This window comes from Corythoichthys intestinalis, chromosome 16 (genome assembly GCF_030265065.1).
Source record: "Corythoichthys intestinalis isolate RoL2023-P3 chromosome 16, ASM3026506v1, whole genome shotgun sequence".
Classification (NCBI taxonomy): domain Eukaryota; kingdom Metazoa; phylum Chordata; class Actinopteri; order Syngnathiformes; family Syngnathidae; genus Corythoichthys; species Corythoichthys intestinalis.
Window position 1 is genome coordinate 36,203,204 of NC_080410.1, and position 13,648 is coordinate 36,216,851.

The 13,648-nt window shown below is 37.9% G+C and overlaps 1 protein-coding gene across 4 annotated transcripts; it reads left to right on the forward strand.

The window, feature by feature from the left end:
* The first annotated feature begins 1,652 nt into the window (after nt 1-1,652).
* On the forward strand, nt 1,653-13,292 carry LOC130904496 (serine/threonine-protein kinase pim-1-like). Of its 4 annotated transcripts, none has more exons than XM_057817286.1 (8): nt 1,653-1,783; nt 9,281-9,380; nt 9,452-9,546; nt 9,625-9,669; nt 9,910-10,134; nt 11,275-11,452; nt 11,546-11,719; nt 11,947-13,292. In XM_057817286.1, exons 1-8 carry the CDS (start codon nt 1,694-1,696, stop codon nt 12,039-12,041), a joined length of 1,002 nt encoding a protein of 333 aa, XP_057673269.1. In that variant the 5' UTR covers nt 1,653-1,693; the 3' UTR covers nt 12,042-13,292. The 4 variants fall into 4 exon arrangements, with proteins under 4 accessions (XP_057673269.1, XP_057673268.1, XP_057673266.1 ...); XM_057817285.1 differs by lacking the exon at nt 1,653-1,783 and adding an exon at nt 2,127-2,191 and having other exon boundaries at nt 8,190-9,380; XM_057817283.1 differs by lacking the exon at nt 1,653-1,783 and having other exon boundaries at nt 7,943-9,380.
* Nucleotides 13,293-13,648: the final 356 nt, after the last annotated feature.

Consider the following 13,648-nt stretch of genomic DNA (forward strand, 5'->3'; position numbering starts at 1 on the left):
AACAGCCAGTGGTTACAGGGCAGACAAGGCTTCACAAAGTTATCCTGCCCTCATGTCACTGTGGTAATCATTCAGTAAACATACTTTTTTTGTCAGATGGTGACTCAGGACATTCGGAATTTTGTTTCTAAAGCTACTTGAAATCTGTTTTTGTCTGTGTTTGGATGAGGCCACTGCTGCTGTTTTGACCAACTTTGTGTGCCTCAATTATGTGTGAATAATCGCACAGATTCCCATGTGTTAACATCTTTTGTGCAAAACGTTTATTTTTGAATGAGTGCATTTAATATGTTTTCTTTGATATACAGTCCCTGACAAAAGGCTTGTCGCTTATCCATTTTGTAGAAACAATTGCTAATAACCAGACTTTTAATTATTCAATTGGTTTAAGAAATGGCTCATATGAAAGCTAAAACCCTCCCAAATGATGTTGAATGTACAAAAAAATATTTGTTTCACTGAAAATTTATCATTTAATAAAGACATAAAGGTCAAATTTTGGCAGGACAAAAGTTTTGTCGCCTACAGAAAGTAGTGTGAAAATTGAACAAAAAATGTACCTCAAATACAAAAATATGTTACATAACATAAGCGAATTAAGTACTGGTGCTGTGAGATCCAAATGTAATATTTTGTATGATTTCTATGGACTTGAAGGACTGCATCCATGCGGTTTGGCAAGGATTCATACAATTTATTGATGAAGTCATCAGGAACATCAAAGAAAGCAGTCTTGCATGCCTCCCAGGGTTCATCAACATTCTTGGGTTTTGTCTTCCATGCTTCCTCTTTCATCCTAAACCAGACATGCTCGATGATGTTCATGTCTGGTGACTGGGCTGGCCAGACCTGGAGGATCTTGATCTTCTTTGCCCTGAGGAACTTTGAGGTACAGATTGAAGTATGCGATGGAGCACCATCCTGCTGCTGAATTTGTCCCTTTTTATGGTTAGGAATGTAAGAGGCTGCTAAGATTTGTTAATATTTCAGACTATTTATGTTGTCTTCCACCCTGCAGATCTGCACAACCCATACTGGATCTAACCCCAGACCATGATTTTGCCACCACCAAACTTCACTGTTTTCTGAGTGAATCTCAGATCCATGCGGGCTCCAGTAGGTCTCATGCAATATTTGCGGTAACTGTCGTGTAATTCAATGGAAGATTCATCTGAAAATTCCACCTTTTGCCATTTTTGCAGCGTCCATCCTTTTGACAGGCTGTGGGACTTGGCAAATGCCACACTGTTTTTTAATTGTCTGCATCCAGAGGGACATTTGGGAGGGTCTTAGCTTTCATATGAGCCATTTCTGAAACCAATATAAATAATTAAAAGTCAGGTTTTTAGCAATTGTTTCTACAAAATGGATAAGCGACAAAACCTTTGTCAGGAACTGTACAAAAGATGAAGCAGAGGTGATTAGGAAGCTTTTTTTCGTCAGCAATGACGATAACAAAAGTATTTCGTCACCGAACAATTTTTTTTGTGGCGATGAAGTGACGATGATGAGCTAAAAATGTGGCATTGAAGACTAGAACATCACGAGATAAATGCCAGTTTTCGTCTGACGAGACGAGACGAAAATGCGACATTGTTTCTTTCATATGTTCACAATGTGTGACATTTTCATAATGTACGTGGAATACATTAGCTTGCATCGTAGCAGTGCTTGGGTGTTTCGCTCATGTGAGATGTGCTGCACCTCTCCCTCACTCTCGTCACCGGAGTTTAGGATGTTTCAAGCTAGGCTGCGCTCCATCTTGCTTGTTTGGAACCACATGGTAAGATTTGTTTTCTTACCTTGGCATGAGAGAATATGCAATGTTGCTTTAGCCTTTAAAGGTTTGTGCTAAGCAGTGTTGTTTTAGTCAACGATGACGATAACGAAAATAATTCGACAACAAACAATTTTTTCATGACAATGACAAGCTAAAAACGTGTTTTGGGAGACTAAAACATAACGAGATGGATGCCATTTTTTGTCTGACGAGAAGAAAACAAGATGAAAATTCGACATAGTCATAAGTTCACAATGTGTGATATTTTTTTATCGTATGTGTAGTTAGCACGTATCTTATCTGTTTGGTAGTGTAACTCATGCACACACGCAGGCTTACTCACCGCCCGGGGAGTAAGCATGTGCCAATTCCAGGCTCCTTTTGTGAAACGCTTGTGTCAGGTGCTGTTTGGTAAGTTTTGCTTTCTTATTTTGGCGATGCCATGTTGCATTAGCCTTTATAGGTCTGTGCTGAATGATCATCACTCACTAAACTAACTTTTAGCGCTAGCATAGCGTTCGCGTTAGTGGTAAGTTTTGCTTCTTATTTTGGCTATGCCATGTTGCGTTAGCCTTTATAGGTCTGTGCTGAATGATCATCACACACTAAACTAACTTTTAGCGCTAGCATAGCTGAGTGATCATCACAAACTAAACTAACTTTTTGCGCTAGCATAGCCTTCGCGTTAGCATTAGCATTTAGCGCAGTGACTCGGTAAGTCTTCTTAAACTCTTGGAAAACGTTTAAATTAGTTTAGAGTTTAATTAATTGCAAATAACGTGCATTTTTATTGATGAGTGTGTATTATCATTAAGATGTTAATGTCCTTGTAGACAATAATGTGCTCTTCTGTCAATGTTCATTCGAAATTGTTGGAAATCTTTATTTATTTTATCATGGACTAAAACTTTGAAGTTTATAGACGAAAACATTCAGAGAATTGTCGACTAAAACTAGACGAAGACGAACACATTTTGAAATAACTAAAATATGACTAAGACTAATAAGTATTCTTGTCCAAACGACGACGAAAACTAAAAGGGCTGCCAAAAACAATACTGGTGCTGAGTGATCATCACACACTGAATGTAATTCGTCACGTTAGCATGGCGTTCGCATTAGCATTAGCATCAACTTTAGCATGGCGAGCATCCTCCATGAGTGTGTATTATCATCACAAAGTTGGCGTTGTCCTTGTAGACGCTAAAATATCTGCTCATCTGTCTATGTTAATTCGAAAATGTTGGAAAAAAATATATATTTTTGGACAAAAACTTGAATTTTACTGACCAAAACATTTTGAGTAACTGTCGACTAACACGACATGAAATTTGTATGAGAATGTTGTCGACTAAAAATAGACGAAGACGAACACAGTTTAAAATGACTAAAATATAACAGGCTAATAAGTAATTTCGTCCAAAAGACCAAGACAAAAAAATAAAAGGGCTGCCAAAAACAAAACTTTTAGGAAGCATTAACAAAACAATAACATGCTCTCATCCTCCAGTTGACACGTACTTGTTAATAGTCTCAGGTCCAATATTGTGACTATTATCGTCACTAAAGCTGGCAGGAAGGAAGAAGTCAACTTGGGAAAAAAGCACTCTGGTTAAATCACAGAAATAACACTTATTGTATCATTCATTCATTCATTTTCCATGCCGCTTTTCCTCACGAGGGTCGTGGAGGTGCTGGAGCCTATCCCAGCTAACGACTGGCAGTAGGCAGGGTACACCCTGAACTGGTTGCCAGCCAATCGCAGGGCACAAGGAGACATACAACCATTCACGCACACACTCATACCAATATTTATAAAGAGCTGAATACAAGGCAGTCATATTTTTCAGAGATCATTAACACAAAGAGTAACAATGCCCGCATACTACGTTCAGTGGTACACAAACAAACAACCCACCAGCATCAGTTCCTCCTGAACTGCTGTCTAACGAGTCCCTGGACTAATTTTGCAACATTTTTCATAAACAAAATATTCCAGATAAGACAAGCAGTGTGCAGATCCACTTCAACAATGATAACACTCATGGCTTCCCGTCCCCCCCCTCAATCAAGGATATTTTAGCCTCCTAGAACACAAAACTCTAATGATGTCAACATTTAAACACACAATTTTTTTGCCGTGATATTCTGCCTTCCAAACAAAAAATAAAAAAATAAAAGGTTTTCAACTGCATACCTCAGGCCAAAACTGTAGTGATAAAACCTCTTTAAAAAAATAACAATAATCTTGATGTAACATTGATTAGTAACTAGAAACCAATATCAAATATGACATTCCTAAGGGGAAAAAAAACAATTAAAACAGTTGTTTTTGAGCAATCGTTTGGGCTTATTCCAGTCTGGATTTAAGCAACACTGCAACGCAGAGACTGGCCGTATCAAAGAGTTAAATGATATTCATCAGAACAACGAAGCAAGCAAATAATCTGTTCTGGTATTTCTGGATCTCAGTGCTGCATTCAACATCAGGGCCGTTCCTGACCAATTTGGTGCCCTAGGCAACACATTTGTTGCCCCCCCCCCCCCCCCCCATTCCACATATATTTACACTCATAAAAACACTCACACTGAAAAAGCAAAAGATCTCTTTGTAATTTATTCTATTAAAAAAAGACAACGCACAAGAGCAGAAATTAAAAGAAATATGCTGTAACAACTATTCAAAAGCACCAATAAAAAACACTTCAAAACAAATGCATTAAATAAATCACAATTGTTATTACAATATGATTAACACCCAACCACACAAACCTATATTGAGACAGACAGAACACTTTAAAATGAAACTTTTTTTTCCAACTTGACCTATAACCTTACTCACCTTGTCTTCACTGATGCAAAAGCATTTATTGCATTTTCATATGACAGTTGTTTTGGAAGGTGCACTTCTTTCCTGGACTTGGTGGGCTTGGACTTGGTGCTGATGTGGATAGGTTCGCTGTAAAAGATGGCCCAGGATGTACAGCGGTAGAAGGAAAATATTTCAGAAGAGCATCTACAAAGAGAAGAAAGTGGAATGTTACATTATATTAGTCAAATAGCTGTTGATTGTGAAACCAGCATGACATAACCATAATAGCGCCTAAATTCTTGCAGCCTACTATACCTGTCTATTGGATCCAGCCTTTGATGGGTGTAGTTAAAATAAAATAAATTCATGAAGCACTGCATCTACACAGGACTATCCAATAATAATGAATTAAGTAATATATGATAGAAAAAAAATATATATATATTTTTTTTTTACATGAACGTGATCACCATTTTAATGAATTAATGACACATTTAATAACAAATGTTTGCATTTAAATCCGTGGCACTTTTAGTCCCCCATACCACAGAAATGTGAAATTATTAATTGCATATTTAATGGTGTATTTATTTAATTAACCTTGGCACTTTTATGCAAGGCAAATTTATTTGAAAAGCACAATTTAACACAAGATAAAAGTGGTTCACATCGCATGAAAATAAGCAAGGCAATTTTAGTCTCCCATACACTTTGTCCAAATTTCTCTAAAATTGGAGGGGGAGTAAATTTAACTGAAACTAATCCACAGCTGGCTGAATATTGAAAATATTTCTAAAACAACAGCCTGGCTAATGATACAGTATAATTTTGCTTTAGCACTAAGCCATATAAACTCTATGTAAATAACCACTAGCTTGCAGTTGCGCTAAGTCTACGTGCTTATGCAGTTGAAAAAAATCATCACAACAAACCTCTGTTTTTCTTCACGTCTTTGCTTTCTTCTTTCTTTTTCTTCTGACCCGGAGGGCTTTTGTCTGTTCATGAAGTTGACTTGTCGCTCAATCGCGGAGGCTAAAAATAGAACCTTCAGGTAGCTAGCTGGTCTGCTGGGCGGTGAGTGAGACTAAGGTCTGTGGTCAAATTATCGCATCACAGGAAAAAGTGAAACGGGCAGTAGGCACACTAGAAAAATGATTTCATGATTATTTAAAGACTTATTATGAACGGTTCTGTTGTTCTTTTTTGAATACTGCTATCATCAAAAGTTACCTCAATATTTTTCTTGACGCCCTTTTGGACGCTGCTGCGCCCTTAGGCGGTTGCCTAGCTCGCCTTATGGGCGGCACGGGTCTGTTCAACATCACATCATAACTCAGTACAAGTAATACTCAGCAGACTGGAACAGTGTGTAGGGCTCAGCTCCGAGTCAAAAGACTTTGGACGTCTACCGCTGTCAATGGCAGCGAATGAGGACATTTTTGCATTATGTAACTTCAGAAAAATTCATCATTCTTTATGTTGTCATCACTGGTTTTAAGCCAGGGCAATTAACACATTACTTTATTTGCCTTTGATGACATCACCTTCTTCTGGCAGTGACATTGATGTGATTGTGTCACCACTCAAGAATGGAAGCCCCGAACACAAAGTTTCGAATACTTATGACATTACTTCCACTGAAAAGATATCCTCGCTTTACACGCACCATGAAACAACATGGACAATGACGGGCCTCGACTTTTAGATGTGCCTTCCTATGACAACCGCTCAGGTGCGTTGTGACATCTTGCAAATTATTGTAATATAAATCTGCCAATTCCTATTGCAATCGTTCACATTTAGTGAGTTCAGTTTTCTATGCAAATTTTTATAACTGGGAAATTATGCATTATACAAATTAACAAATGACTATTTCCGTCAAACAAATGCAATGAATACAATGTAAAACAAGCTAATTTCAATTTGCACAATTTATATTCCATGGCAGCTAATCTTGACTTGGGGTAATGAGTAACTTGTTTTTCCTATATGATTACTTGTAACCAGGGGTGAAAGTGGGTAGAATTTCTTGCCGGAACTCCCCGACGTGAAGGTTGCCACAGAGCCAGAAATTGTATTTTATTTCATTTCATAATATTATCATTATTATTATTTTTTTATTTTTTTGTGTGTGTGTGTGTGTGTGTGGGGGGGGGGGTCAAACCTCTTAAACTACTGAAATGCAAAGAAAACTGTTTTAGCACAGTTATTTTTATAACACATACAAAAACTGATTTTCATTCAAAATTGTATTTTTTCATTATATGCAAAATAAAAGTTAACAAAAACATCAATAACCCCAACCTCCAGCTCCTAATTTTTATTTTCCCTCATTTCCTCACATACTAAATGCCAAATCTCAATTTTAACTACTTAAGAACATAGGATGTATATTAAAATTGAAGTAAATGTAAACATTTACTTTTTTTTTTTTTTTAAATAACAGTTTTAAGTAACATGCATTCAGCAAAATAACTACAAATGACTTATATTATGCAGAGTGAAATGGAATATATTTTGAAGATCGCGCAAACATTGAGTTTTTTTAAATCATAAGGAAATGAATAAGTAGCCTAACATAAATGAACAAATTTAAGTCCAAAGTGCACATTGACAGCTAAGATGTTTTGAACCTCCCCATCAGAGCAAATAAAACTAAATATGATTAATAAGGCTCAAGTCTTTCATTGCTCTTAAAGATTTGATCCATTTTATCTTGCATTGCCCTTTTTTGTCGCATCAATTCAACCTTTTTTTTTTTTTTTTTGCTGTTCCAGAAAACATGCACATTTGAACCAAACAGAGCTAACCATCTCTGCTGATCACGTTTCAGTATGCCAGCCCATTGAACGGATAAATGAGTCCAGGCGTTTTGCTTTGCTGCATGTATTCGCACATTGACGTGACTCATCATCGTCAGACTCAGATAGCTGCAGCAGCTGGGGAAACCTCCATGCCGTTCGTGAAATAAAATGAATAATAAATATTGGTGGAAATGGATTATGCAACACAAGCACTTTATTATGCTTGTTGTTAACACTTGTGTATGTAAATCTGATGTTGGTAGAATGTTTTCTTCTTGGAGATGAACTGCATGTGTGGCAGCTTAGTATTTATTATTTTTTATAAAATTATTATTATTTTTTTTTTTCTACATAGTGTTTTGACAGTTGCTGTCATATTTTCGGAATCAAAGCACCGTGTACCGGAACAGCGTTCAGCGGCCCTGAATCTTATACCGGAACCGCGTTCTGGCCCTGAATCTTATACCGGAACTGCGTTCCTGACCGTTCTGGCCCACTTTCACCCCTGCTTATAACGGAAAAATACCAAACATGCTCATAGTGTGCCTGAGAATTTTCCTGATCGGAGGTTATGGTTAGATTTTTTTTTTTAAGCTATGATACACAAATGGCGTAGTATCTCTTCCTTGCTCTCGTCATCCAAAAAGAAATCTTAAGAAATGTTCGTCCGAAAGTTTCATCCAACAACTATTATAATTGCTATACAGATACTGAGAAAAGATCCATCCATGAATGATGTTTGTCAACCAGTCTGTGACATACAATTTCATGCTTACCTATCTATCAATTGTAGAAAACAAAGAATTTATCACCTTTGTGGAAGATTGTGTCGTGGGGACGCTAAAAAGGAAGGCTAGCAGTAATGGTGCCCAACGCGCAAAGATGCGCTGTGACGTGATCCTGAATGCTAGTGAACACCAAGAAGTAGAAGATGATTCTGCATTGGTTAGACAGACCGTGTGGAAAGCCAAATCAAAAGCAGAGAACCTCACGAAGAAGCAGAACTGGTCTGGTAATCCTGTACCAGCTAAAGGGAGGAGGAGAATGCTGAACACAAAAACAGGGCTGAGAGGTGGACAGACTGAGGGACATGGGAAGGGTACACAATCCAGAAAGAGCACAAGAAAGCCCAATTCAAAACCAGAAACTCAGACTGACTGCTCCAAGACGTCTAAACAGAGCAAGACAACATGTAATGCAGAGCCAAAGTCCTGTACAAAAAAGAATCAAAGAAGCAATAAAACTGAAAAATGCCCGAAGAAGGTTAAAAAGACCAGAGGAAAGTCTGCCAAAGAAACAAACAAACGCACAACCAAGCTGAAAGGAAAACTAACTCGGACAATAGTGAAGGCTGTGCTGGCTAAGGGAACCAGGAGAAACGCTTGCACAAATACAAAGACGCGACTAAAGAAACTGAGATTTAAACGCAATGAGGGGACTGAAAAATTTGCACCTTCACAAGGAAGCAAGAGAAACTTAAGTACAAAACCAGAGACTTTCACGAAAAAGATGGATAAACAGCCTGAAGCACAACTAACTAGAGCAAAGCCAAAGTCCAATGAAGAACTCGGACCTTTAGGTGAAAAACCAAGTATACCAGGTGAAGGAGTAGTGAAGCCTAAGACAAAGTGTATCAGAAAACCACAGACTTTCATGAAAAAAACTAAGTTGTCTCACAAAGACGCCCTGATCCAAAGGGCACGTTCGAGCAAAACTAGAGTCATCCTCACAAAAAATCCGAGGGGTAAAACTGCTAAAGCGTCTTTGAAAATCACACCAGCCAAGGAAACCAATAGAAAGAGTAACACTACATTAGAGACTCTCTCAAAAAAGCCCAATAAAATACCAACTGAGATGTTTGTGGTGTTTTTTGGGGACCTAAAGAAAGACACTATTACTGAAAAGCTGCCATTGAGAAAGTGCAATAATATTCCACTCCGATTTAAAGGTTCTTCACCCTACCACCAGGCTGCAACCAATCGAGGTAAACTGCAAATTGTACGTAACAGTATGTAACCTAATATAGTCACAAATTCAATTGAACACTCTCTGTAGCTTTGTTTGCACAGAAATATCAGCAGGTGAATAAACTCGGTGAAGGAGGTTTTGGATCGGTTTATGCCGGTTACAGAAAAAGTGACTGTTTTCCAGTAAGTTTCATATTTATGTCTGTTTCACCAAAGCAATATTTTTCTATCGTAACAAATATCAATGACTGAATCCCACAGGTGGCGATTAAATACATACCCAAAGAGGTAAAAAGTGTTCCATTGGTGAGTGCTTGTTCTGGATTCACTGATATTCTTAGACGAAACACATTTCTACGAGGCCAATGCTAGATAAGGTTTAAATAGTTTTTTGTCCAATTGCACTGAAATAATTAATCTAATCATGAAAAGTAATGACAATTTTAAGATAAACTGAAAGAAAAGGACAGTACACGACAGGGAATTGTTTGAGGATTAGACTTGTTTTCCATACTTAACACCCTTGAACTCTTTTTCCTTCAAAAGAATATCAATGGCTTGAAGAAGGACATTCCCATCGAGGCGTTGCTAATGCTACAGGCATCCATCAAAAAGAACTCTGATGGAAAGTCAGCAGTTGTGTCATTGTTGAACAAGTACGATCTGGAGCATCAGATTGTACTGGTCATGGAGAGGCCAGTCCCGTCTGTGGACCTGTTCACTTACATTACGAGATGCAGACTTGGCGCACTGCTGGAGTGTGAGGCAAAGGTACTGAAAACACTGTATATGGCATGCCTTAAAGGTAACCTCGTACTTAAAGACTTTTAGCCTCGAATATGCCACAATTTCTCTCTCTTACTAAAATATGTTATTAGAAATACATAAAATATTGCCGTTGATTTAAAAATCTGTAATATTTAGTTCGTATGTTTTGACCTACGGAGGGCGCCATGTTTTATGCGCGCAATGGACGCTCGGGGTGATGACATAGATTGTCATTGTCTGCAATTCCTTCTTACGTGGTGGGAGGTCCAATGCATGCACACATCAGTAAAAAGCGGCAAGTACTTACTATTTGTGTGTTTATTGAGTCTTTTATTAGCGTTTCATTGCCTCAGAATTATTTTTGCGTGTGTTTCCCTCTCATACTTTTAAGCATTGTGTCTTCTTGTGGTTGCTTTAAAGCAGATTGTTGATCTGTTGACCACATTGGTCACATAGCATATTTTAACAACCCGCATTTGATATTACTAAGTAAAAGTATTTTCTTAAGGCATCTTCAGTATGTTATGTCAAAACAAGCTGAAAGCGCACAGTAGTACTTTAGGTGTCAAATTCGCCTCTCGTTTTGCTGATTTAGCACATTTTGGCAGAACACAGGTTTTGTCTTAATCTCGTCTCGACTCATCCCTTCTTTCCTGTTCAGTTTGCTTTTGCTGCTCGTTTTGTGAAATATTGACAGTGCTGTCTTGCTCATTAATGTTCCTCTCAGGTTCAAATTGAAAGTACTGAAAAAGTGACATGTTTATGTCGCTAGGGTTATACTCTGGAAGCCCGGCAGTATAATCCAGTGACGCCACCGCCCTGCGACAACAACAATAGCAACCTACTAGTTATATTTTACAAATTATATAAAAATGAAAACATCAAGAGGGGTTTTGATATCACATTATTTATCAACTCATAATAACGTTTATCGTTTAAGAACTTCAAGTCTTTCTAGCTGTGGTTGCTTTTAAAAAGACTGGCTTTATTGATTCTGCTTTGAGTATCATTTGATTTACCAGTAGTACGTTGCGGTATCTGCTTGCTTAGCACTCCTGCCATCTCATTACTAAAGATACACTTGTGAACTCGACTATTAAACAGCAGAAAACTCCGTATTTAATCCATGTATCCTCTTCTCAGAATATCATGAAGCAGCTGGTTGTTGCAGCTATCAACATGCACGCTGTGGATGTTTTCCATCGAGATTTAAAACAAGAAAATATTCTTCTGGAGGCCACCTCTGGCGTCCCTCGTGTGCGAATTATTGACTTTGGCTGTAGTTGCTTAGCCAGCAATGAGCCTTACCGGGATTATAACGGTAGGACGCCTGACTCCTGTTGTTTCATCACCCACTGATAACTGCAGATTTACTCACTTTTATTTACTCTACCTGCGTGTTTTGTCTTTGTAGGCACATTATGTTATGCTCCTCCGGAGTATGTTCTAAGACGGACATACAGCGCCGGTCCAACCACTGTGTGGCATTTGGGCGCTCTTCTCTTTGAATTGATGGCTGGAACGAAGCGCTTTGACACAGTCATGTTCCTTTCCCAGATGCTAAGACTGAATCGGGTTCTATCGGAAGGTAAGTTATGCCATCACCGCAGTCTCTAATTCCTAGAGTTGTGCACGAGACCACGCCTGAAACCCAACCAAGACTTGGGGATTCTCGACCAATCAAATCCAAAACTTTGAAATTTTGTCATATGCTAAGACTGGTCTCGAGTGTACAACTCTACTAATTCTGCCAAATTCTTGTTCCTGAAAATGATTGAATCCAACACCACCTACTTTACTTTTGTGACTCACAAGCAGAATGTGAAGATTTCTTGTGGAAATGCTTGAATTTGGATCCGGAGAAGCGAGCCACCTTGGAGCAGATGCAGGAGCACCCATGGCTTATATGATACGGCATACACCTTTTCCCCATTTCTGGACGGCACTGGGAATATTTGTTATTTTGGATCATAAATTTGTATGAGAAAGACTTGCAGGGGTGAAGAGCAGGATTTTTTTGGGGGAGGAACACTACCTAGAGGTCGATTAGGTGACGTAGTTGCCCATCACATGCCCACCATTTGCCGACCATTAGAAAATCCTGTTTGACGGATACTTCAACAAATCATTTAAAAAATGACTTAAGCAAAGAAGGCATACACGCTGAAGGATTTAAGACTATATTTTCAACTCATTGGCTGCCATTGACAGCGATAGACATCCAATCCATTTAAAGTGGGAGGGCTGACGGTGTTTGATCAACCAATGAGCTAAACAGTAGGATCATCATTAAACTGTAGGATTGTAATTAATTTAACTAATTCATAGCTATTGACGACAATAGACATCTAATCCATTTAATCAAAAAGGGCTGGACATCTTTGTATCTATAGAAATGAATACATGAAACACTAAAAAAAAAATCAGGATTTTTATTTGATTACTGGGAACAAACTAAGCAGTCACTTTATTATTTTTACATGCTATATACTGTATTTATGTATAAGCTATTCATTATTCATATTTTTTTAATGTCTTACCCTGACTGCACAGCATACATATTTCATACACAGCCCCGTGGAACAAGTATATGACTCGCCGCTAAATTGGGGATGCCTTCCACCACAACTCCAGCCACAGCCGCGTCTGCCTCAGCATGTCCGACATGAAAACAAGCCCAGAAGGTGGATGCTTATGTCTTGCTCCCCAGTAGCTACTGAACGAACCACAATAATACTTCCACTACCAGCCCGGTGGGAGGAAGTGTGATAGACTGAGCAATGATTCAGCCAATAAGAATGATGCTCATCTAGGGAAGAGATCATTATCAAATGAGGGGGAAGGAGAGTAATGAGTCAGTGTTTAAACTACACGGACAGCAATTTTTAGATAAAAACCTGACACGCAAACAATTTTGGGTAACGTTAAACAACTACTGTATATACAACTTCATTGCACTTTAACACAATTATAAGAGCATATGTAGCATCCAGCTAAACCTGACATGCCTGCAGAGACAACATAAAAAGTCTACACACTGTTTTAGATATCACGTTTTTTGCTAGTGTTTGAAGGCAGATATGATATTTATTGTTTACTATGTGTAATTATTTTCAATATTTGTTTTTCAACACACCAGCTTTGCCTTGTGTTGTTTCTAATGTTGAGATGTTGCTATATACAGATTATGTTACCAAAAAAAAAAAAAAAAAAAAAAAAAAAAAAACTATCAATTGAATATTCTCAACCAACACACATGTAATAGTCACAATACATAGTTATAATGATGTGCTGTCCATGCAAATGAAACTGGTTTAAAAAAAAAAAAAAAAAAAAAAAGGGTTTAAAACAATCAGAAAAAAAAATCGCACAACAATATTAAATTCTGGATGAAGAAACATTATTTCTGGCCTATTGATTTCTCAATTTCAGTGAAATAAAAAAGACACATAAGACCTGTAGTATGTGAACAAATACAATTTGCAGCGCATCCTCTGGAGTTTGGACAGAGTATAAA

Bases quoted from the DNA above. Each gene is read 5' to 3' on its own strand.
- LOC130904496 (XM_057817283.1), top strand. From the start codon at position 8,129: ATGATGTTTGTCAACCAGTCTGTGACATACAATTTCATGCTTACCTAT. The intron at 11,453-11,545 runs GTAGGACGCCTG...TTGTCTTTGTAG, and splicing joins GCCTTACCGGGATTATAACG to GCACATTATGTTATGCTCCT. The intron at 11,720-11,946 runs GTAAGTTATGCC...GTGACTCACAAG, and splicing joins GAATCGGGTTCTATCGGAAG to CAGAATGTGAAGATTTCTTG.